The 24116-nt window shown below is 51.6% G+C and overlaps 1 protein-coding gene across 3 annotated transcripts in view; it reads right to left on the reverse strand.

Annotated features, from left to right (window-relative positions):
* Positions 1-4277: 4277 nt before the first annotated feature.
* NELFA (negative elongation factor complex member A) overlaps positions 4278-24116 on the reverse strand; it is a 27504-nt gene continuing 7665 nt past the window's right edge. The window contains exons 1-11 of one of the 3 annotated variants that reach the window (XM_017876235.1): positions 14059-15473; positions 13577-13748; positions 11404-11565; positions 9296-9385; positions 7773-7903; positions 7615-7684; positions 7274-7362; positions 6308-6419; positions 5377-5642; positions 5125-5224; positions 4278-5027 (exon numbers count right to left, since the gene is read on the reverse strand). In XM_017876235.1, the coding sequence (XP_017731724.1) occupies positions 4843-5027; positions 5125-5224; positions 5377-5642; positions 6308-6419; positions 7274-7362; positions 7615-7684; positions 7773-7903; positions 9296-9385; positions 11404-11565; positions 13577-13748 (1377 nt within the window). In that variant the 5' untranslated portion in view covers positions 14059-15473 and the 3' untranslated portion in view covers positions 4278-4842. Of the gene's footprint in view, positions 5028-5124; positions 5225-5376; positions 5643-6307; positions 6420-7273; positions 7363-7614; positions 7685-7772; positions 7904-9295; positions 9386-11403; positions 11566-13576; positions 13749-13909; positions 14011-14058; positions 15474-24116 lie in introns of those variants that run through there. The other 2 variants (XM_017876236.1, XM_017876234.1) reach the window with 2 other exon arrangements.

Here is a 24116-nt window from a genome sequence, read left to right on the forward strand (position 1 = left end):
ACATTAACAGGTGGTCCTTAGGGGCCTGGCAGGTACTGTGGAGTCAACAGGCCCTGCTAGGGAGCCTGCCCGGACTGCAGTGGAGACAGTTTGTCTGCCCATCCTGTTAGCTGGAGCCAGCACTGTTTTAATTTGTGTTCACTTGACCTGACAGTCCTAAGTCATCTTCAACTATGAGAATGTTGAAGTTGTGATTTCATCACTTCTGTGTGCTCATCTCTTGTGTTCTGTTGCAGGGAAGTGGGAATGTCCTTGGCATCATTGTGACGTGTGTGGCAAACCTTCAACTTCATTTTGCCACTTCTGCCCCAATTCATTCTGTAAGGAGCACCAGGACGGGACAGCCTTCAGCTGCACCCCGGACGGGCGGTCCTACTGCTGTGAGCATGACTTAGGGGCGGCATCGGTCAGAAGCGCCAAGACTGAGAAGCCCCCGCCAGAGCCAGGGAAGCCAAAGGGGAAGAGGCGGCGGCGGAGGGGCTGGCGGAGAGTCACGGAGGGCAAATAGCGCCAGGCGGCAGCTTGGCCGGATCCACGGGCGGTGTAGGGCGGCCGGCCCTGCCTGCGGGAGAGGGCGAGCATGAACTGGCCCAGAGGACCCAGCTCGAGCCGCCAGGACACAGACGTACAGGCCTCCTCGGGAGGGAGCGCCTCCCTACCACTGAGCCATCCTCAGCAGCGTCTGCTGCGTCTGCACTGATGACCGTCTGAGCCCAGCTCGGCGTTCCTGGACAAACAGCCTCACTCCTCAGCGTTACCGCCACACTTGAATTTCTCAGAATGTCAAGGTTCCCTCCCACTCGTATTTTGTTAGGTTAAAGTTAATTGGCATATGGAATGTTTTAATCTCCTCTGAAATGTGTAGCGTAGGCTTTTCCCGAGGGTCGCTAGAAACTCGGCTTCGCGTTGCTCTGCTTCTGCTTTCAGCGCCGTCGCCACTCAGGAGAGGCCGGGTAAGGCCCGTGTGAGGACTGACCCTGGATTCCTCGAAACCGCCATTGTGATCATTACTCTGCTCTTTGGAAATGGCTGCATCATTTTTTTGTACTAATGTGAATTGTTCCTCAGAAATGCTTCTTTTCCATCCTAGTGAGAAGCTGGCCACGCAGGTGGTAGCAGCAATGGTGTTGTAAGATTTCCTCCCGTAGTTTTTTCTCGTCATGGATTTGAATGAAATGCCAATAACACGTCCACTTCAACGTGTAGTTCCCGCGGAGCACTTTCGAGGCCTGGCCGGGTTGGGCCGCGTCTCACCTGGGCCTATCTTCTGAACTCGCTAGGTTCTTATCAACATTTGGGGGAGAACTTTGTATATTTTTTTCATTTGGCTTTTCTTTACCAGTTTCTGATTTTTATTCTCAATATATTTTTGCTAAACCTATTTCACAAATCACCACCGACTGAAATGTGTCTTTACTGATGCGACCCTGAGTTCCATGGCGAAAGGAGTGACTTCTGCAGGGCCTGAGACCACAGTCCGCTTAGAGCACAGGAAGTGACAACTTAGGGAGCCCCGCAGGGCGCTGCAGGCCCCAGGGACCACAGCACATGGGTCTAAAGAGAGACCCAGAGTCTAGCCCTCCTGCCACCCAGAGTGGCTTCCATCTCAGCACTCTGGATCTGCTGATGGAAGACGCAGACTGCTGATCACAGTCGCCCTCTGCCAGGGCACCCACTGAGAGGTGTGGTCGTGGGGGTGGAGGCCTGCCTGGCAAGTGTGCGTGCCTCGCCCGTGTGTCATGGGCACTGGTCTAGGCCAGGTCTGACCCCCACTTTCCTGTGAGGTTTCACTTTAGTTTTTCAAAGATCCAGTTCTACAAAGTGAGACCTATCTGAGTACTACGTATGTTGTAAGAATTGGTTCTTTCTTGAGGGACCCTCGACCCTGGGAAGTTTGGAGCACCCTGAGAAGGGGGCATGGTGTGTGCCTCTGCCCACGTGCCCTGAGGGGCTGCTTGTCTGGGAGGGAGGAGGGAGAGAACATTCAGCAGCAGGTGTTTTTTTTATGGCCTTTTCTTAACCTACAGAGGGCACATCCATATTGCAGAGAAGTTTACAAAACTCCCCTTGAAAACTGTTGCTGAGGCTCCTGTTCATTTTCTGTGGCATCTTTTATGCCTTGGTAAACTGCAGTGTCTTTGGACCTGAGACTGGCTACTCTGTGGTTTTGTGATCTGTAAGTGTGGGGTTTGGGGTGTGTGGCCCACAGGGTCCCACGCCTCCCTGAGCACTGACTGGGAAGTTTCACGGACTGGTGGCTGTCCCTTCTCCCATCACAGTCCGCAGCAAAGTTAACTACACAGAGGAGCCAGGGGAAACGAGCTGAGGCCACTGACTTGCTCGTGTGGCCGTGGCCTCTGAGATGCACTTGCTGGTTAAGATGGGGTGGGGGTGCTTTCCAGTTCAGACTCTAACTTCTCTCAAATTGTCCTAAGAAAATACTGGATCGGCTCATACATTTATGCTCCTTATGCCCTAACTTGGAAGGTTGTTATAGGGACAGGCCAGGCAGTGTCCCCACATACACGTATGGCCCTGGCCTTTAGAGTCTAAGGCTCCAGGACCCTGCTGTCATTTGCCTGAAAGATCCTTTCCGGCAGCTAAGGGACTAATAATGCTTACGTGAAAACATCAGAACCGGCTTTGCAGTGCACTTTGGGGAGCAGATATTAACTTATTTTTGTGTTTGACAGTAGTGAAATATTGTGACTTTTAATTGCTTTGATACTACTCCCAAATTATTTTATGATCTTTCTGAAGGAAATACTGCAAAAATTTTAAATATGGTTCCTCCCCCTTTCCAAAACCTGTTAAACTAATGAGCAAATAACACTAACTTTGAATGTCTCTAGAATACCCGTTGATAACTCGGTGGAGCCAGGCTTTGGGGTAGCGGCCCTGAGCTTGCAGGGCTTCTCTCCACTGCGGCTGACCAGGCCCCCAGCTCTGACTGTGGGTGTGGTTGGCTCTCGGCCCTGCCCAGCTTTGTTATGAGGATGCCGTGGCTTCCTGATCATCGGCTTCAATTCTTTGTCATTAATGTGAAGCAAAACACAAAAACTGCCCCAATCCTTCAGGATTCCCTGGCATCCGAAACCAAGATCTGCACCTAAACCCATACCCACCCGCGTGTGCTCACAGGGCACGTGTTCGATTGGGCAGCTTAAAACGTGGTCACCTGTGGGGGAAACTCTTCAGGCACCTGAAGTGAGAACCCAGCTGTCCGTCCTCAGGCCAGCCTTTCTTTCGGGGACACCCGTCCGCGGCTGTCTGGGTCCCCTTCGTGGTGTTTGTCTTGACGTCTAAACCCCGGTGTGCGCAGTGCCCATCTTCCAGAACTACCTTATTTTCAAGAATGAAATCTGTTTTATAATTCAAGTTAATGCAAATGACTGTCAGTTGCCAAATATCTTGATCCTATGAGTGTAGTTGATGACTGTTAGTAAAGTGCTGTGTCCATGGGGTGTCGCGGCCTCACCAGACCCCGTTGAGGTGTGAAATGCCCTGTCGGAAATTAAATACAAACTTAAATGTGCCTATTGGTGTCTAAACTTCATACAATATACGGTCAGATTCCTTTTAGGAATACTGGGTGCTGTCACCAGGTTTGATAGTTAGACTTAAAAACTTGAAATTCACTTTTGGGGGGATGTACTGAAATAGAGATTTGAGACTTGCCAGTTGGGGGAAAATAGCGTTTAAAATGGAAAGCTGTGTTTGGAAAATTGTGTATGAGTATTTTTGTATTAAAAACATTTTAAAGGCTTTTTTTCTTAACTTATTTTACATGGGATTGTTTGATTTTTTATTTCCAGTTACTTTGACTTGCAGAGCATTGGGCGTGGCGCTGATGCCTCCGATGGGTGGGGCTCCCTGTCCTGACCATGTCATTTTGCCTTTGACCTGACCCGCTGGGGAGAGGCAGTGCCATCTTGGGAAGTATAACAAATACTGGAAATAGCAGGCGTAACTGACTTTGGAAAAATGCTTTCTTCTTTCAGAAATAATTTGCTTCCCAAATTCCCATTAAAGGCGAAATGGTCTGGAGAGAAGGAACCACTGCCGTCCCGCAGCCCTGCAGTCGACTGAGCCGGGTGGTCCCCAGGCCCGCAGCCAAGTCAAGGGAGCGCCCCGAGGGCTGACCCTACCTGTTCCTCACCCTGTGGGCCAGGGTGTCCTAGGAAGCCCCCAGCCCTGGACCACCCCATCCTGACGGCCGCCTAGGGAGGGACTGGGTCCTCGGAGCAGGGAGGACAAGCTGGCCCCAAACACAGCTATGGTGGCATTCTTTAGAAAAGCTAAACTTTAATGGTTCAGATAGTTTTACAATGAAAATAGGTACCCAAATACTGTCTTAAATGTCCACAACTGTACAAAAGATGAATACAAAACTCCCAGGCAGGCACTGGCAGGGGACAAGGCCTGCCGTCTCCCACACTCTGGTGTGGTCAGGTGTCCCTGCCCCACTCCCAGTACCACTGTGCCAAGGGCACTGCCCCAACGAGGCAAATAGAAAAGATTTTAAAAAGTAAGAGTCTAACAGGCAGAGCTGTCACTAAAATTAGGAAGTTGTAACTTTTTTGGTTAATTTACTACATTCAAAATGTAACGTTGAGTCCAAAAGTGTCTTAAATCACACAAAAGGAACCCATATTAAAATTTTAAAAATAAGCCCAAAACACCCCAGAGAAATGCATCCAGAACTTAAAACAGGCTGGGTCAGCAGCAGGGCGGTGGCTGGGGGACCTGTGGGCCAGGTGTCCGCTGTCTGGTTACTTTAAGCCGGCAAAGCCATCGTCCCTTGGAGCCCCCAAGTGAGGGCCAGCTGTGAGGCAGGTGGCCCTAGGACACGTTGGTCATGGGCTTGTACTTCTTGAAGCGCGTCCACTGACCCGTGGCATAGTTCATCTCGAACACGGTGTCCACCAGCATGGTTGTGCTGCCCTGGCCATCCGCCTTGGGCAGGTCCTCCGTGTGCTCGCTCAGCTTGATCTGGATTACGTCCCCCTGCTCCTGGCATGGGTTCTCTGCAGAGAGCAGGAGCTGCTGGGTGGGTGTCTGGGGCCAAAGAGCCCGCCCCCCACCCAGCCCGATGCACCCCCAGGCCCTGCCTAATGAACACACCTCGGGAGCCGGCCATGAAGCCCAGGATGAGGGCCTTCTCGGGCCGTGTCACTTTGTTGGCCGTCTTGAACATCTCCTGGGCAGCAAACATCTGCTCTCTCTACAAGGGAGAGAGGGGTGTGGGTGCCAAGGCCCCACCAGGACCACCTCCTACATCCCCCTGCAGGCACTGTGGCACCCCCATGCCACAGCAGATGACCAGGGCCATACCACCTACCTGGTGGCCTGTGGGCCCCGCCAGGGTACACCTACCGTGAGGGACAGGTTCTTCTTAGGCTGCTGCTGGGCAGGGGCCTGGGTCTGCGGGGCCACCATGGCAACCGGGGGTGTCTGAGTGGTGGGGGCGACAGCCGGAGGTGTGGTGGGTGTGAGAGGCGAGGTGGGCGCTGCAGGCGTGGGTGTGGCAGGGCTCAGGCCGCTGTTGTACATGGGTGCCCGTTGCTTGAACTGCGCTGGCAGCGTGGGGCTCGGGGTGCTGGGCTCCTCTGGTGGGCGGCTGCCTTCGCGGGAGGACGGGGCTGCAGGTAGACCGGGGCCTGGTGAGGGGGCTGGACCCCTACCCTGTTCCCAAACCCTAGTGCTCCTGGAGGTGACAGGCTCAGCTCCCCTTCTCTGTCCTGCTACCCTCTGACGAGAACTCCCTGTGGCCCCCAGCCAGGGCACAGGCCCAGGAGCCCCATCAGAGGAGCCAGGCCAGTGGTCTCAGGCCTTTCCAGACCCGCAGATAACATGTCTGGACTCTGGCCAGCTGCTGGCCTGCAGCGGGTCCCCATACCACAGGCACTGGTGGGACGAGAGGAAGGCCGTATCCTCAAGCCCGTGGGGCCCAGGACCTGGCCTGAGGTGCTGTGAGCCTGGCAGTGCCCTCCATCCGGGGGGGATGGCCCTCGGCTCCCCTCCCGCCTACCCAGCAACAACAGCTGGGTCACCTGGCAGAAGACCCTTGCCAGCCCCATCCCCTTCCTGCAGTGTCCTGGGGCAGCTGCCTGTGCCCAGGACGGGCAGGGCAGGGCAAAGCAGCTGGTTTGTGTCGTGGAGCTCAAGCTGACAAGCAGGGCATCTGCCTCGGGGAGGGGACGACAGAGATGCAGGAGTGGGAACCGCAGCCCTGGCAGCGCCCATGGGCAAGGCCACGTCCTGATGGGCAGCTCAGCTGGTTCCAGACTGGGGCCAGCAGACTCACCTGGGGGCGTCTCGGAGCTGGGGATATAGGAGGAGGCGGGAACCACGCTGGGCGTGGAGGGAAGGTAGCTCGTGGAGGGCAGCGCAGGCTCACTGTTCAGGGACCCAAGTTTCTGGAACACAGAGTTTAAGGTTTCTCCCAGAAGATGCTATGCTTCCGGCATGTGCTAACTCACGGCCCGACCTGGAGCTCCACCACCACAGGCTGTGGCCCCCCAGAGCTACAGCAGGAAGGCGGGGGCCGCTCTCCAGAGCTCCCTGGGCTGGGCAAAGGGACCCCTGGCTCCTGGTGCCCCAGCAGAGTTGGGGACTGAGCGGCTCCTGTGTAGGAGAGGGGAGGGGTTGGGGAGCCCAAACTGCCCATCTCTGAGGACAGAAGAAGTGATGCTTTTTCTTACCAGGAAGCACTGATATAAAAGGAAGATGCTCATGTAAAGAAACCCAGAACACGCAGCGACGGGAAGAAAGGAGCTTATTATCCCAAAGTGACCCTGCAGTGTGGACTCCTCCAGGCCCTGGCCTCAGACGACCCACTGTAGCCTCTGTGCACCTGCTGCGCCCCATGGCTGCCTCCTACCTGCAGGCAGGGCCTGGTCTCCAGGACACCGAGGCCTCTGACCACCCAGCACCCCCACAGGTCTGTCCTGTGCCTATTCACGGCCACCTGCAAGGCAGGTACCACCAGTCCTGCCTCACAGGGGACACTGAGGCACAGGGGTGAGGAGGACTCCCCCAGCAGCCCATCCAGCAAGCGTGGGGCAGGTTCCCGCTCTGAGCCTGAGTTGGATGCCCATGTCAGGGCACAGCCCACACTGCCACTCATATACATACATATGCATAAATACAAACCGCACACATACGTACATACATATATATATTATCCAATAGAACACACTAGAGTGGCCACAGTCGGAACAAGGGGGCACCTGCAGCGGTGCCAGACGTGGGGTGCGGCCCTGAGCCCTACCTGTGTGGACACCAGGCCGGCTGCGTAGTCCGGGGTGGCGTTCTCCACCACGGTTTCCTCCTTGGCTGGCTTCTCCACCACCTCCGCATCTGTGGACAAAACAGGCGTCCTCACCAGTGCCCAGGTGCATCTGTAGGCTCAGCTCGGGGCAGCAGCAGGGAAGCAAACAGCTTCCCAGGAGAGGCCGCCAAGGAGTGAGGAGAAAAGCAAGCGCCCACCCATGGAAGAGGAGCCTCGCAGCGGCACAGCCCTGCCCGCTCAGTGTGGACACGCCCCACCCCACCTGGGCAGGGCCCGCAGGGACCCCCCACTGCCGCCTCCACGCAGGCCCCAATCCCCACCCAGAGTCTTCCTTCTCCTCTTCGCCTCTCGGCCAGCGCCGACCATATCCAGCTCAGAGATGTCCAACAGCTGCCAAGACAAGCACAGCCCTGCCTTAGTGACAGCACCAGGGCACAGCAGGCCTCGGGGCGCCACAGGAGCTGGGGGACAGGCCCACCTTAACACCCCGTTCTTTCCTCAGCAGCGTCCTGGAAGGCGGGATGGGGGTCCGGTTCCCCGTGGGGCTGAAGACGCTGGGCGCCGTGGGGCTTCTGAAGGGCGCCTGCTTCGGGATGCCTTTGAGTGGGGCTGGAGGACGACAGCAACTGTCAGGGCCAGCAGCAGTGACCGGCAAACGTCCCCCACCCCCTCTGAGCCCAGAACATCCCACCCCTTCTCGGCTAGCGCTGCCGTGGGCAAGGGCCAAACCCCTGGCGGGCAGCAGACAGGACCCCCAGGATCCCAGACCTCAGGGAGCAGGGGGGTGCCGGGAGCCACAGCCTCACACTTGGCCAAGACACCAAACAAAGACAGCGGCCACAGGATCTCACCCGGTGGAGTCTCTCACCAGCGCGGGGGCTGAGCTCTAGCTCCTTCCTGTGCCTCCACAGGCAGGAGCGCGAAGCCAGGTGCCTGGGCTCGAGGACTGCCCTCCCGAGCCTTGTTCTGTCCCGAGGATGCGCCTGAGGCCTAGGCCATTACCCACCAGTGCCCACACACGCCCTCCAGGGCATGCGTGGCTCTCATGGTGCCAGGCCCAGAGAGAGGGTGCCCGGCGGACCGTGCCGTAGCACACTGGGACAGGCTGGACACAGTGCTCAACAGCTGGCCCACCCTCCCTGGGACAGCAGGTGCAGCCCCAGCCCTGGGATGCCTGGTTGGGGTGGAAGACAAGGGTCTGCTCCAGGCGGGGCAGAGGAGAGGAAGGTGAAACCTTGGCTGTGGTGGGCAGGAACGTGACCTGGGGATGGCCCCCCGACGCAGGGACAACAGTCAGCAGACCCAAGATGCCTGCCTTCTACTAGGTCCCATGTGAACACTGTGGAATTATGGGAGCCCAAATAAACTAAGCCAGGCTGGTCCGGGGGCGGCATGGAGGGTGCCTGCAAGGCTGCCCTTTCAGCCACACCCATCTGCAAGTTTACCCGGCTGTCTCAGCACAGGACGACACCCGTCCTGCCCTCTGGCCCCCAGGTCACTATCCAGCACCCGCTGGGGTGAGTATGCCCTGCCATGATTTCCTGGGGCACGCCGTAGTGCTGTGACCAGGGTCCGTTCTGCTGAAGCTCACGCCCAGCCCTGAGAGCACCAATCAGGAAGGGCAGATGGAGGGTGCAGGAGCGCAGCCACGCCCTCCCCGTGGAGCCGCCTGGGAACCCAAGAGCAGCACTTGGGGCCGAGAGCCTGAGCTGGGAAGGCCGAAAGCCGCCGCTGCTGACAGCAGAGAAGCAGGGGCCAATGCTGTCCTCCGATCCGATCCCGGCCTTCCTGTCTCAGCACCCACGCATCCTCCCAGGGCGCTCCCCAAGGGGAGAAGCTGGTGCAACTGCCTCGGCGCCTTCGCTTTCCCACGCGCTCCCAACGCTGCTGCCTGAGGGTCATTCACATGCACCACCTCCGCAACAGGGAGCCGAGTCTCTAGGTCAGGCCCTTAGCTCTGCCCTAAAAGCAAGGCTCACGGCACCGGGGTGGGGGCCTTACTGGTGGTGTCCATCTTCCGCAGCAGCCCCCGGCCCTTGGCGTGGAAGGGCACCCCGGCGCTCCGCTTCAGCTGCTGGGCGGTCTCCGTGGCTAGAAGGAAGAGGTCACAGGTGTCAGGGATCCTCAGAGCGAGAGCTCTTGGCCCTTGTAAACGCATCTCTGTCAAGCGGATCCATCCGACGGCCTGAGCTGTGAACACTGCATTCTCTCTAAATGAGCAGCTGTTTCGAGCAGGGCCTGACACCAGCTCGCACATTACAACAAGTCAGAAACTCACTCAGGTGAGCAAGTTTCGGGAGCTGGGTGGCTGTGGCTGCACCTCCCAGGACCCCATGGCAGTGGGAAGCAGCAGAGAAGGAGTTGAGGGGCCTCACTGGCCCCCTCCGTCGACCCGGGCCTCCCCCTGGCTCAGTGGGAGCGCCGTCCTCGCTGAGGGTCAGCAGGCATGGTCTAGACACAAAAATATGAGGAAGAAACAAACGCAGAGATTTTCCTGACTTGGTTCAGTGAGGCTGAAGGGTCAGGGGACATGAGTGCCCAAAGCAGAGCCTGAGGCCGCTGCTGACCTCCAAAAGGGACGCGTTCCACTGTGGGGTGGGGCCCAAGGGGCGAGCAGAGTCCTTCACGGACTACCCAGTGCCCCTGGGGCTGCACGGAGCCTCTTGGACAGCGCTGGGCCCTGGCTGCTGCCTGTTCCAGCCAAGACCCACGCACAGGCCAGGCGCGGTGGCTCAAGCCTGTAATCCCAGCACTTTGGGAGGCCGAGACGGGCGGATCACGAGTTCAGGAGATCGAGACCATCCTGGCTAATCCGTTGAGACCCCGTCTCTACTAAAAACTACAAAAAACTAGCCGGGCGAGGTGGCGGGCGCCTGTAGTCCCAGCTACTCGGGAGGCTGAGGCAGGAGAATGGCGGGAACCCGGGAGGCGGAGCTTGCAGTGAGCTGAGATCCGGCCACTGCACTCCAGCCTGGGCGACAGAGCCAGACTCCGTCTCAAAAAAAAAAAAAAAAAAAAGACCCACGCACAGCTGCTGTCAGCCTTTTATTTGGATTCTCTAGAAACGGGGTATTGATGTACATTATAAATATTCATTCTATAACCATTCAAAATAAAATGATTTTATTGTAATCTTTGTCGTGCTTTGGGAAAATATTAAACGAAATGATTAAATATCTTTCAAGTCAAATTGAGATCACTGGCCACTCAAGAAGGTAGCAACGTGAGAGCAAGGACAGTGCCTCTCCAGCCATTCACAACGGCACCCATCATGCCCAACAGTGGGACTCGGCTGGCACAGAGTTCATTTGGTAACAGAGATTAGAGATGCCTTAACCGAAAATTCTGAAGTTTTTGATTTTTTTTTTTTTGAGATGATGTTTTGTTCTTGTTGCCCAGGCTGGAGTGCAATCTCAGCTCGCTGCAACCTCTGCCTCCCAGGTTCTAGCGATTTTCCTGCCTCAGCCTCCCTAGCAACTGGGATTACAGGCCTGCACCACCACGCCTGGCTAATTTTTGTATTTTTAGTAGAGACGGGGTTTCACCATGTTGGCCAAGCTGGTCTTGAATTCCTGACCTCAGGTGATCTGCTGGCCTTGGCCTCCCAAAGTGCTGGGATTACAGGCGTGAGCCACCACGCCTGGCCTAAATTCTGGTTTTTAAAGCATGTTTTCAGAACACAAAGTTTAATATAGTGATAAATAAACTTCTAACAAAAAACTTCAGGCAGAACTTTATCTTCTTTTTTTTGAGACAGGGTCTCACTCTCACCCAGGAAGGAGTGTAGTGGTGTGATCACAGCTCACTGCAGCCTCAACCTCACAGGCTCAGGTGATCCTCGTACCTCAGCCTCCCAAGTAGCTGGGAGCACAGGCACGCCACCACCATGCCTGGCTATTTTTCTGCTATTTTTGGTAGAGATGGGGTTTCTTGGCTGGTCTCAAATTCCTGGGCTCAAACGACCCACCTGCCCCGCCTCCCAACAGGTGCGAGCCACCACACCCGGCCCAGAACGCCATCTTGAAGGGGCAGCCTTGGTTCCTTAGAACCTAAAGAACCTACAACTGGAAACCACAAAGACAAGGCCCGACGGCGGCCTGGCCACTCACACTTCTGCAGCAGCTCCGCCCGCAGCGTGGCGCTCTTGGGTTTCCGCTTCAGCTGAAAATGCTTCACCGGGGGCGTGAGGGGTCCCGCGAGGGTAGTCAGGGCGTTTTTGTTCAAGTACTGGCACTCCAGTGGTAGCATGGCAGACGCTTCACACTCACCCACTGTGCGGTAAGAACCACAGACGGTGAGGGGAGCCCAGGCCGCAGAGCTCCCCGCTGAGAGGAGCTGGTGGCTGCCTGGCCCCACACCCTCCTCGGTGAGGGTTAGGTCACGGGAGCTGTGGCTGTTTTCCAGTCCCCGAGAGACGGACTCCCCACGGCTCCAGCAGAACACCCAGGAGCGTTTTCAGAACAGGAATGCCTGAGAGATGGGCGTGCCTCGAGGGGGCTGCAAACTGGAAAAAGTTTGGCACTGCGGATATCGAGAACCACAAGTGGACATAGTACAGTGATTCCTGGAGGCCTCCAGGCACTTCTAGAACATAAAATGTTAACAGATCCCACCCCCACGTAAGAAGGACCCCCATCTGTGGCTTCTCTCTTCCCTTCCCCAAGGGTAACCAGGCCAGTGGTCTCTCCTGGAATCCCAGCCCTCATCCAAACCGCCCACATCCATTCCCTCCCGCATGGTCACCTAGGGTTCAGAGCCCAGGAACTGCCCCACAGGGACAGGCAACCTCCCACCTGAACTGGCTACGTGTCCCGCCTGGAGAAAAAGGCCAGGCAGGCAGGTGAGAGTTCACCGCCCTCGGCCTTCCTGCCTGCGGGACACTCCTGAGAGACATCAATGGGGGGTGGGGTGGGGTGGACTTGTCCAGACCACTGCTCCAGAGGCATCTGCGTGGTGTGTGTGCTCTCACAGGTGGGCAGAGGTGCCACCTGCAGGGGGGTGGCCAGGAGGGCCCCTGCAAGAGTGTGCAGCCTCGATGTCCATCCCACAACCCTGTCTCTCTGGGTGCTGCCCTTGAAGGAGCTGGGGCACAACGTCTGGGCTCTGAGGAGCCAGTTCCAACTGTCCAAAGCAGGAGAGAAACTCAGAAAAGCACAAGCATCCCATCAACACGTTCTTCAAAATCACCCACAAATTGTTTTTTCTTTTTTTAAGAGATATGTTCTCGGCTGGGTGGGGCGCGGGTGGCTCACGCCTGTAATCCAGCACTTGGGAGGCTGAGGCGGAGCAGATCACGAGGTCAGGAAGATCCGGACCATCTCGGCTAACACAGTGAAACCCCGTCTCTACCTAAAAATACAAAAAAATCAGCCGGGCGTCGGTGGGGGCGCATGTGGTCCCAGCTACTCAGGAGGCTGGGCAGGAGAATGCTGAACTTGGAGGTGGAGCTGCAGTGAGCCGAGATCACGCCACTGCACCCAGCCTGGGTGACAGGGTGGACTTGCCGCCCCGCCTGCAAAAAAAAAAAAAAAAAAAAGAGAGAGAGAGATGTTCTCACCCTGTTACTCAGGCTGGAGTGCAGTGGCACGATCATGGCTCACTGCAGCCTTGGCCTCCCAGGCTCAAGTGAGCCTCCTGCCTCAGCCTCCCAAGTACCTGGGAGGACAGGCGCGTGCCACCACGCGCAGCTAATTTTTATTTTTTTGTAGAAATGGGTTCTTGCTATGTTTCCCAGGCTTGTCTTGAACTCCTGGGCTCAAGTAATCTGCCCACCTCAGCCTCCCAAAGTGCTAGGGTTACAGGAGTGAGCCACGGAGCCTAGCCTTGCAAATATTTTCTAAGCAATTTTCAGTTCACATTTAAACAACTGAATTGCTGATATTTTCAACATGCATTTCTGAGCATGTACTCTGGGCCAGGGAATGTTCTGGGCCCTAGAATCTAGGATCTGCAGATACAACCTGAATGGGCAGAGCCCCTGCCCTCACGGAGCCAACCAGGAAGAGACCGCGAGTGGCGCTGACACCGCCTCCCACTGACACCGCCTCCCGCTGACACCGCAGCAGTGAGGATGGGGCCTGTGGGTTGAGTTTGTTTTCAAAGATGGCAAAAAGCCAGGCAGCAGTTTACACGGGAGGATGGTGTGTACACAGTTAATATTTTAGGGACCAGGACACATGGAAAAACGTTCACAGTCTAAAAATCAAATTCATTTCTGAAAAAAACTTTTCAAGAAAGATCCATTTCCCTCCTCCCAACATGAATTAAAGCCACACAACATACCCTTTTCTCTAAGTTCTCCCAAAATATCCTGAACATTGGGATTCTGCTCCTCGAGCTCCAGGTTAAGTGAGCCCGTGTCCGGAAATGACTTCAGGATGTCGGCGACCATGAGCACCCAGGGGTCCGAGTCGAGGCTGGCGAGCTGGATGATCTCCATCAGGGCGCCCTTCATCTGCAAGACAGGATGAGCCGGTGCCACCGTGCCCTTGCCCACTTCCGAGCCCACTCCCTGCTGAGCTTCTGAATGGGCCCTGGGCAGCGGCAGGGCTCTCTGGCGGTCTCCCCCAACACTTCCTCCTGAGGGCCCTCCTTCCTCTGAGCCCCCGGCCTCACCCCAGGGTCATCTTGCTTCCCTGAGCTGCCACAGCCACTGCCAGGTTGCAAGGCCCGGCATCTGGTGCCCCCCGGCAGCCTCCCACCTCCCAGCAGCCCCCAGTCTGCTGGGCTTGCTCTCCCCCACCGGTGTGCAGATGCAAGAAAACCTGAAGGTTGAGACGCTGGGGCCACTACCGCCCCCACAGAAAGCCTGCAGGCAGGGCATCCTGGGGATGAGGGGCGTACAGCAGGCAGGTGCCCGGCACAGCAGAGCACAGGAGCAGGGTGGAGTCACCTGCCGCAGGGGGTGTGTGCCCGGGCAACAGGGGGTGGGGCTTGGGCAGCACCCGTGCCAGCTGAACTGGTCAGCCTAGTCACCATCTGGGCAGGGATGGCCACCTCCAGGTCTGGACAGTGCTGGGAGGCGGTGCACATGGAGCCTGGAGGTGGCCCCGGGACCTGGAGTGAGGCCAGGGCCTTTGGGAGGCCATGGGCGACGTGGGTGGAGGAAGCAGGTGCACCCCACACTCCCTCAATGCCTGGGAGGCCAGATCCATCCACACCAGGGCCTACTTCAGCCACATAAACCCCCTCCCACAAGGAAACGCAGAGAACCAGGCCGTGGCGTGCCCGTGCCTCTGCCAAGGGCCCACTGGGCTGCTCACAGCATGAGACGACTGGGCTGGCAGGAGCTGGGGTTGAACAACAGTACCCTGCCCTATCCGGATGCCAGGGCTGAAACCCCAGCACAAGGTGTTCCTGACGCCCACTCCCTGCGTCAGGCGCCAGAGACCTGTACTAAGAGGGCTGTGGCCATCACGTCCCCGCGAGCACCACCTCCTGGTGGCCTCTGAGTGGGAGGACCTTCCAAAGCTTCCCTTCAGACCTCACTGTCTTCATGGGCTTCCTGCCTGGAGGGAAGCTGGCTCGAGGGGCAGAGGTCAGAGGTCGTGCCAGGGGAGCCTGCCTGCTGCCAAGCCCCCCCGCATCTGCGCTGCAGGACACCCAGCTGCCCTCAGGAGTCAAGAACCTCCGCGTGGCCCAGCCCTTCTGTTCCTTGGGCATTAGGGAGGGTGTTGCCTCGGCCTCTGACCCTGTGTCCCCAGCCCTCACTCCCGAAGCCCACCCGAGTTCAGGGAACAGCGCGTGCTGCGAGAGAAGATGCCACGGGGCTGCAGGAGGCGCTGCATACACAGTGACTCTGGCAGCCGCACAGCCCCACTGTTCCCAGCCAGTGCTGCCTCCTCACAGCAGCCCCAGGGAAACCCTACGCCTGCCAAGAGGCAAGTGGGCGGTAAAGATAAAAAAGGCCGGCGATGTTAATTTAAAACAAAAAGGACCACTGTTGTGGAGTAAATGTTTTCTCTCTCCAAAATGCGTATGTTGAAGCCTGTCTTACTCTACTTGGACATCTGTTAGAAAATGCTCGGCTTTCCCGGGTGCGGTGGCTCACGCCTGTAATCGCAGCACTTTGGGAGGCCGAGGTGGGTGGATCACCTGAGGTCAGGAGTTGGAGACCAGACCACCCAACATGGTGAAACCCCGTCTCTACTAAAAATACAAAATTAGCCAGGCGTGGTGGCGCATTCCCATAATCCCAGCTACTCAGGAGGCTGACGCAGGGGAATCGCTTGAACCCAGGAGACAGAGGTTGCGGTGAGCCGAGACCATGCCATTGCACTCTAGCCTGGGCAACAAGAGCCAAACTCCATCTCAAAAAAAGAAAAAAGAGAAGATAACGCTTGGCTTATACACAACAGAAATTTACTTCTCACAGTTCTGGAGGTGGAGAGTCCAAGATCAGTCAAGGCGCTGGCAGATTCCCCACCTGGTGGGGGCCCCTTCCAGCTTCATGGAAGGTGCCTTTTGCTGGTGGAAGGGGGGAAGGAGCTCTCTGGGCCTTTTTGTTTTTGAGACAGAGTCTCGCTGTTGTCATGGAGTACAATGACAGGATCTCAGCTCACTGCAACCTCCGTCTCCCCAGTCCCAGAGATTCTCCTGCCTCGTCCTCCCACGGCACTGGGAATCCAGGCGCCACCACCATGCCCAGCCCGGGCCTATCTTGTGAGGTCTGTAATTCTTAGAGAGCAGGGGCCCTAACTCACTTCTGTACCCTTTACTGAATAAACTATCACATCATTAAAATCTCTCTTCCTCGTCCCTGGTATAAAGGACTGCTATTTACTAAGCTTTTAAGTGGAACAGGGCTGGGTATAGTGGCTCACACCTGTGCTTCCAGCTACTTGGGAGGCTGAGGCGGGTAGATCACTTGAGGTCAGGAGTTCAAGATCAGCCTGTCCAACATGGCGAAACCTGTCTCTACTGAAAATACAAAAATTAGCCAGGCATGGTGGTGCACTCCTGGAATCCCAGCTACTAGGGAGGGTGAGGCAGGAGAATCGCTTGAACCTGGGAGGTGGAGATTGTGGTGAGCCAAGATGGCACCACTGCACTCCAGCCTGGGCAACAGAGTAAGACTCTGTCTAAAAAAAAAAAAATTAAAATTAAAAAAAAGACACATTACAAAACCAGTGAACTGGTTGCAGAATTTCATTCAGAAACACAAGTTGTAGCAGATGCCATGTATAAGGTTAACCTTACGTGTCAACTTGACTGGGCCATAGGGTACCTGGACAGTTAGTCCCTCGTGATTCTAGGTGTGTCTGTGAGGATGTTTCTGCATGAGACTAACATCTGAATTGTACTGAGGCAGAGGGCCCTCCCTACTGCTGAGTGGGTTTCATCCAATCAACTGGAAACCAAAGCAGAACAAAAACGCCGAGTAAGGGGAACTCCTGCCCGTTTGAGATGGTAGATTGGTCTTCTCCAGCCTTCAGACTCAGGCTGAAACATCAGCCCTTCCTGGGTCTTGAGTCTAAGGGCTTACATCACTGGCTCTCCTGGTGTGTGTACATGTGTGTGTCTGTATACCCTCTTGGTTCTGTTTCTCTGGAGAATCCTGCCCGATACACTGTGGAACACATCCAGCCCAGTCATCTAGTCACCCTGTATCTATGGTCCTATGTAGAAAAGTTTAATTTTCAGAATGATATCCCTAAGGTACCAGACCCCTATATAAATGAACAAAGAAAACTAAGATAGATAAATTAGAATGTCTTATAAACCTTTTTTTAAATACCAAGAAAATAAATAAAATATTTTCAGAAAAGTATATTACCCAGAATGGCCTAATACTTTCACAGTCTAGTTAAATGAGGTCTTTATCACAATTTCTCATAATACATAAGGACAAAGTCCAAGAAAAATACATATAAAATAAAGCCGGTATACTTAGATTAATGTTAGATAGAAGCAGATTTTAAGAACAAAACATTACTAAATACAGAGATCTCTACGTAAAGATCCAAAGTTGAGTTCACATGGTAACTATAACAACTATAAACTTGGATGCACCTAATAACACAGCCCCAAGATATATACAGCATAAGCTGAGAAGGAAGAATAGAAAAATCCATAATCATAATGGGGAGATCAACAAATCCTCTTCTCACTGATTTTTTTTTATTATTATTTAAATCAAGCTGCACGTGCCTGTGATACTTGGGAGGCAGAGGAATTTGAGTCCAGCCTAGGCAACACTACACCTTTAAACAAAAAACAGTAAGAATAGAATAGATTTGTACAACATGATTATACAAATTTGGCCTAATGAACCTCCACTGAGCAATGGATCTCAAAACTAGAGAATACATGTGATTCGCAAGTTTACTTGCAACATGTACAAAAACTGACCATATATTTTGCCATTAAGCAAATCTTAAACAACTAAAATAACATAAACCATATTCTGACAAGAGCTCACTATAGCTAGAAATTAATAATAAAAACAAAACTAAAATCTCTTCCCCTCCAATGTAGGAAAATGAAGAAACATTTCTAAATTACACAGGGCTCAGTGAAGAACTTAATTGAAATTTAAAAATATTTTTGACTTGATACAGTTCTGTGACTATCAAAACTTGTGGGATGCAGCTAACACTGTAATTAGAAGAAAATTAGTGCAAAAATTAGTGAAACAGAAAGCAAAGATCAACAAAACTAGAAGCTGGTACTTTGAAAATTCTTATAAAATCAACAAACATCTGGTGAGATGGATCAAGGGGGAAAAAATAAGAAATAATCACTACACATGCTTCTGAGATTTACAAAGAAGATGTTGAGCTGGTCATGTTGGCCCGTGCCTGTAATCCCAGAAATATGGGCAGCCGAGGCAGGTGGATCACTTGAGGTCGAGCGCTTGAGACCAGACTGGCCAACGCGGCAAAAGCCTGTCTCTACTAAAAATACGAAAATTAGCCAGGCATGGTGGTGCACGTTTGTGATCCCAGCTACTCAGGAGGCTGAAACACGAGAATTGTTGAGCCTGGAAGGTGGAGGTTGCAGTGAGCCAAGATTACACCATGGCACTCCAGCCTCAATGACAGAAGGGTATTTGAGATACTCTCTCTACAAAAAATTAAAAAAAAGAAAAGTAGGCAGGTATGGTGGTGCATGCCTGTAGTCTTAGCTGCTCAGCAGGCTGAGGCAGGAGGATCACTTGAGCTTAGGAGTTTAAAGTTACAGTGAGTTATGATCACACCACTGCCACTCCAGCCTGGGTGACAGTGACACTATGCATTAAAACAAACAAACAAACAAAACTCATAGAAACAAAAATCAATACTGAAAAATCCTCCCACAAAGTAAATTTCAGGTCCAGAAGGCTTCATTACCAAGTTCTACCAAATATTTAGGAAGAAATCACTCCATTAGTAAACAAACTTTCCAAAGAAAAAGAAAAGACCAGCTACGTTACAAATCCTTTGTTAAGGGTAGCATAACCCCAATACCAAAATCCAACAAAGACAGTCTGGGTAAGTAAAACTACAGGTCAATCTCACCCAAGAACAAAGATACAATAGAAAATCCCTATACAAAACCTCAGGATGATATAATCCAACAACATAAAATGACCAATTTAGGTTTACCTCAGGAATGCAAGGTTGGTTTATGATTAAAGGTGTTTTGTTAATGTGGTGAATTACATGTCAATAGATATTTAAGCATCTGATAAAATTTAAAGTTCCTTTGTGTTCACACCCACTAGGATGGCTACATCAAAAAGATAACAAATGCTGGCAAGGATGTGAGAGACTGAACACTCAAAAATCACTATGGAGAATGTAAGATGGTGTAGCCACTAACATCCTATACAGGAGTGATCCTTCTGGCATCAGGTTGGTGCCCCTCGAGGTCAGAGGTCCCAGAAGAAGGAGCAGGAACCCATCTTTGCTGTTCTCCAGCCTCCTTTAGTGACACCTCCAGGCACAGGAGTGAATCAGATGAAAATGGCCTGAAGAGAACCCCCAGCAAACTGCAGCAGCCCTACAGAAGAGGGACCTGACTATTGCAGGAAAAACAAACAAGCAGAAAATGACAATAGCATCAACAACAACAACCACCACATCCAAGGCCCCATCCAAGGGCCAGCAGCCTCAAAGACTGAAACTAGGCAAACTCATGAAGATGAGAAAGAATCAACGAAAAAATGCTGAAAACCCCGAAGGCCAGAGTGCCTCTTCTCCTCCAGATGATCACAATGCCTCTCCACCAAGGGCGCAGAACTAGATGGAGATCGGATGGATGAGTTGACAGAAGTAGGCTTCAGAAGATGGGTTAAAAATAAACAAACAAACAAACAAACAAAACAAAACAAAACAAACAATGAACTAAAGGAGCATGTTCTATCCCAATGCAAAGAAGCGAAGAACCTTGATAAAAGATTAAGGAATTGCTAACTAGAATACCCAGTTTAGAGAGGAACATAAATGACCTGACGGAGCTGAAAACCACAGCACAAGAACCTCGTGAATCATCCGCAAGTATCAACAGCCGAATCCACCACGCGGAAGAAAGGATATCGGAGTTCGAAGACCACCTTACTGAAATAAGACATGCAGACAAGAATAGAGAGAAAAGAATGAAAAGGAACGAACAAAGCCTTCAAAACGTATGGGACTTCATAAAAAGACCCAACCTACTACTGACTGGAGTACCAGAAGGAGACGGGAAGAATGGAAACAAGCTAGAAAACACTTAAGGATATCATCCAGGAGAACTTCCTCAACGTAGAAAGACAGGCCGACATGCAAATTCGGGAAATACAGAGAACCCCACTAAGATACTCCACGAGATGATCAACCCCAAGACACATAATCATCAAATTCTCCAAGGTCGAAATGAAGGAAAAACTGTTCAGGGCAGCCAGAGAGAAAGGCCAGGTCACCTACAAAGGGAAGCACATCAGACTAACTAACAGCAGACCTCTGCAGAAACTCTACAAGCCAGAAGAGATTGGGGGCCAATATTCAACGTTCTTAAAGAAAAGAATTTTCAACCCAGAATTTAATATCCAGCCAAACTAAGCTTCATAAGTGAAGGAGAAATAAAATCTTTTCCAGACAAGCAAATGCTGAGGGATTTTGTTACTATCAGCCCTGCCCTGGAAGAGCTCGGGAAAGAAGCACTAAATATGGAAAGAAAAACCGGTACCAGCCACTGAAAAAACACACCAAAATATAAAGACCAATGACATTATGAAGAAACTGCATCTAGTGTGCAAAATAACCAGCTAGCATCATGATTACAGGACCGAATTCACACATAACATTATTAACCTTAAATGTAAATGGGCTAAATGCCCCAATTAAAAGACACAGACTGGCAAATTGGATAAGGAGTCAAGACCCATCGGTGTGCTGTATGCAGCAGACTCATCTTACATGCAAAGACATACACAGGCTCAAAATAAAGGGATGGAGGAAACTTTACTAAGCAAATGGAAAGCAAAAACAAACAACAAACAGGTTGCAATCCTAGTCTCTGACAAAACAGACTTTAAACCAACAAAGATCAAAGAAGACAAGAAGGGCATTACACAATGGTAAAAGGAACAAGTCAACAAGAAGAGCTAACTATCCTAAATATACATGCACCCAATACAGGAGCACCCAGATTCATAAAACAAGTTCTCAGAGACCTACAAAGAGACTTAGACTCCCACACAATAACGGGGGAGATTTTAACACCCCACTGTCACTATTAGATCAACGAGGCAGAAAACTAACAAGGATATTCAGGACTTGAACTCAGTTCTGGATCAAGTGGATCTAGTAGACGTCTACAGAACTCTCTACCCCAAATCAACAGGACATATATTCTTCTCATTGCCACATGGCATTTATTCTAAAATCAACCACATAATTGGAAGTAAAATACTCCTCAGCAAATGCAAAAGAACTAAACCACAACAGTCTCTCAGATCACAGTGCAAATTAGAACTCAAGATTAAGAAACTCACTCAAAACCACACAATTTCGTGGAAATTGAACCACCTGCTCCTGAATAACTCCTGGATAAATCATGAAATTAAGGCAGAAATCAAGAATTTCTTTGAAACCAACGAGAACAAAGAGACAATGGGCCAGAATCTCTGGGACACAGCTAAAGCAGTGTTAAGAGCGAAATTTATAGCATTAAATGCCAACATCAGAAAGCTAGAAAGATCTCAAATCGACACCCTAACATCACAATTAAAAGAGCTAGAGAGGCAAGAGCAAACAAACCCCAAAGCTAACAGAAAAAAAGAAATAACTAAGATCAGAGAAGAATTAAAGGACACAGAGACACGAAAAACCCTTCAAAAAAAAAAATAAGCAAATCCAGGAGCTGGTTTTTTGAAAAAATTAACAAAATAGATAGAACACTAGCTAGACTAATAAAGAAGAGAGAGAAGAATCAAATAGACACCAATAATAATAATAACAATAATAAAGGAGATATCACCACTGGCCCCAGAGAAATACAAACTACCATCAGAGAATACTATAAACACCTCTACACAAATAAACTACAAAATCTAGAAGAAATGGATAAATTCCTGGGTGCATACACCCTCCCAAAACTAAACCAGGAAGAAGTCAAATCCTTGAACAGACCAATAACAAGCTCTGAAATTGAGGCAGTAATAACCTACCAACCAAAAAAAGCCCAGTACCAGACAGACTCACAACTGAATTCTACCAGAAATACAAAGAGGAGCTGGTACCATTCCTTCTGAAACTATTCCAAACAATGGAAAAGGAGTGACTCCTCCCTAACTCATTTTATGAAGCCAGCACCATCCTGATACCAAAACTGGGTAGAGACAACAGAAAAAGAAAACTTCAGGCCAGTATCCCTGATGAACATCAATGTGAACATCCTCAATAAAATACTGGCAAACCGAATCCTGCAGCACATCAAAAAGCTTATCCACCACGATCAAGTTGGCTTCATCCCTGGGATGCAAGGCTGGCTCAACATACGCAAATCAGCAAGCATAATCTATCACATAAATAACCAAAGACAAAAACCACATGATTCTCTCAACAGATGCGGAACAGGCCTTTGATAAAATTCAACATCCCTGCATGTTACAAACTCTCAAGAAGCTAGGTATTAATAGAACGTGTCTCAAAATAACAAGAGCGATTTAGGACAGACCCACAGCCAGTGCCACACTGAATGGGCAAAGGCTGGAAGCATTCTCTTTGACAACCGGTACAAGACAAGGACGCCCTCTCTCACCACTCCTATTCAACATAGTATTGGAAGTTCTGGCCCGGGCAATTAGGCAAGAGAAAGAAATAAAGGGTATTCAAACAGGAAGAGAGGAAGTCAAGTTGCCTCTGTTTGCAGATGACATGATTTTATATTTAGAAAACCCCATCGACTCAGTCCAAAAACTTACTGAACTGATAAGCAACTTCAGCAAAGTCTCAGGATACAAAATCAATGTGATTTTAATAAGCAAGCAAAGAGTCAAATCATGAATGAACTCCTTCCCATTCAAAATCACTAGAGAATAAAATACCTAGGAATACAGCTAACAAGGGATGTGAAGGACCTCTTCAAAGAGAACTACAAACCACTGTTCAAGAAAATAAGAGAGGGGCCAGGCACAGTGGCTCATGCCTGTAATCCCCGCACTTTGGAAGGCTGAGGCAGGTGGATTACCTGAGGTCAGGAGTTCGAGACCAGCCTGGCCAACACGGTGAAACCCCGTCTCTACTAAAAATACACAAATAGCTGGGCGTGGTGGCACAAGCCTGTAATCCTAGCTACTTGGGAGGCTGAGGCAGGAGAATTGCTTGAGCCCAGGAGGCAGAGGTTGCAGTGAGCCTCGGCTCGTGCCACTGCATTCCAGACCGGCTGACAGAGTCTCGCTCTGTCTTGGCGGGCAGCGGGAGGGGGGAAGGCCAGGCGCGGTGGCTCACGCCTGTAATCCCAGCATTTTGAGAGGCCGAGGCAGGTGGATCAGGAGGTCAGGAGATCGAGACCATCCTGGCTAACACGGTGAAACCCTGTCTCTACTAAAATCCAAAATTTCGTCTGGCGTGGTTGTGGGTGCCTGTAGTCCCAGCTACTCGGTAGGCTGAGGCAGGAGAATGGCGTAAACCCCAGGAGGTGGAGCTTGCAATGAGCCGAGATCGCGCCACTGCACTCCAGCCTGGGCGACAGAGCAAGACTCCATCTCAGAAGAAAAAAAAAAAAAGAAAATCAGAGAGTACACAAACAAATGGAAAACATTCCATCCTCGTGGATAGGAAGAATCAATATCATGAAAACGGCCATACTGCCCAAAGTAACTTACAGATTCAATGCTATTCCCAACAAACTACCACTGACGTTATTCACAGAATTAGAAAAAACTATTTTAAATTTCATATGTAATCAAAGAACATCACGTGTGGCCAAGACAATCCTAAGCAAAAGAACAAAGCTGGAGGCATCACGCCTCCTGACTTCAAACTACACTTACAAGGCTACAGTAACCAAAACAGCATGGTACTGGTACCAAAACAGACCTATAGACCAACGGAGCAGAACAGGGACCTCAGAAATAACACCACACATCTACAACCATCTGATCTTTGACAAACCTGACAAAACAAGGGATGGGAAAGATCTTCTAGTCAGTGCTGGGAAAACTGGCTAGTCATATTCAGAAAACTGAAACTGGACCTCTTCCTTACAGCTCATAAAAAAATTAACTCAAGATGGATTAAAACTTAAATGTAAAACCCAAAACCATAAAATCCTAGAAGAAAACCTGGGCAATACCATTCAGGACACAAGTCACGGGCAACCACTTCAAGACAAAACGTCAAAAGCAACAGCAAAA

Source organism: Rhinopithecus bieti, unplaced genomic scaffold (assembly GCF_001698545.2).
Source record: "Rhinopithecus bieti isolate Rb0 unplaced genomic scaffold, ASM169854v2 scaffold_9581, whole genome shotgun sequence".
Lineage (NCBI taxonomy): Eukaryota > Metazoa > Chordata > Mammalia > Primates > Cercopithecidae > Rhinopithecus > Rhinopithecus bieti.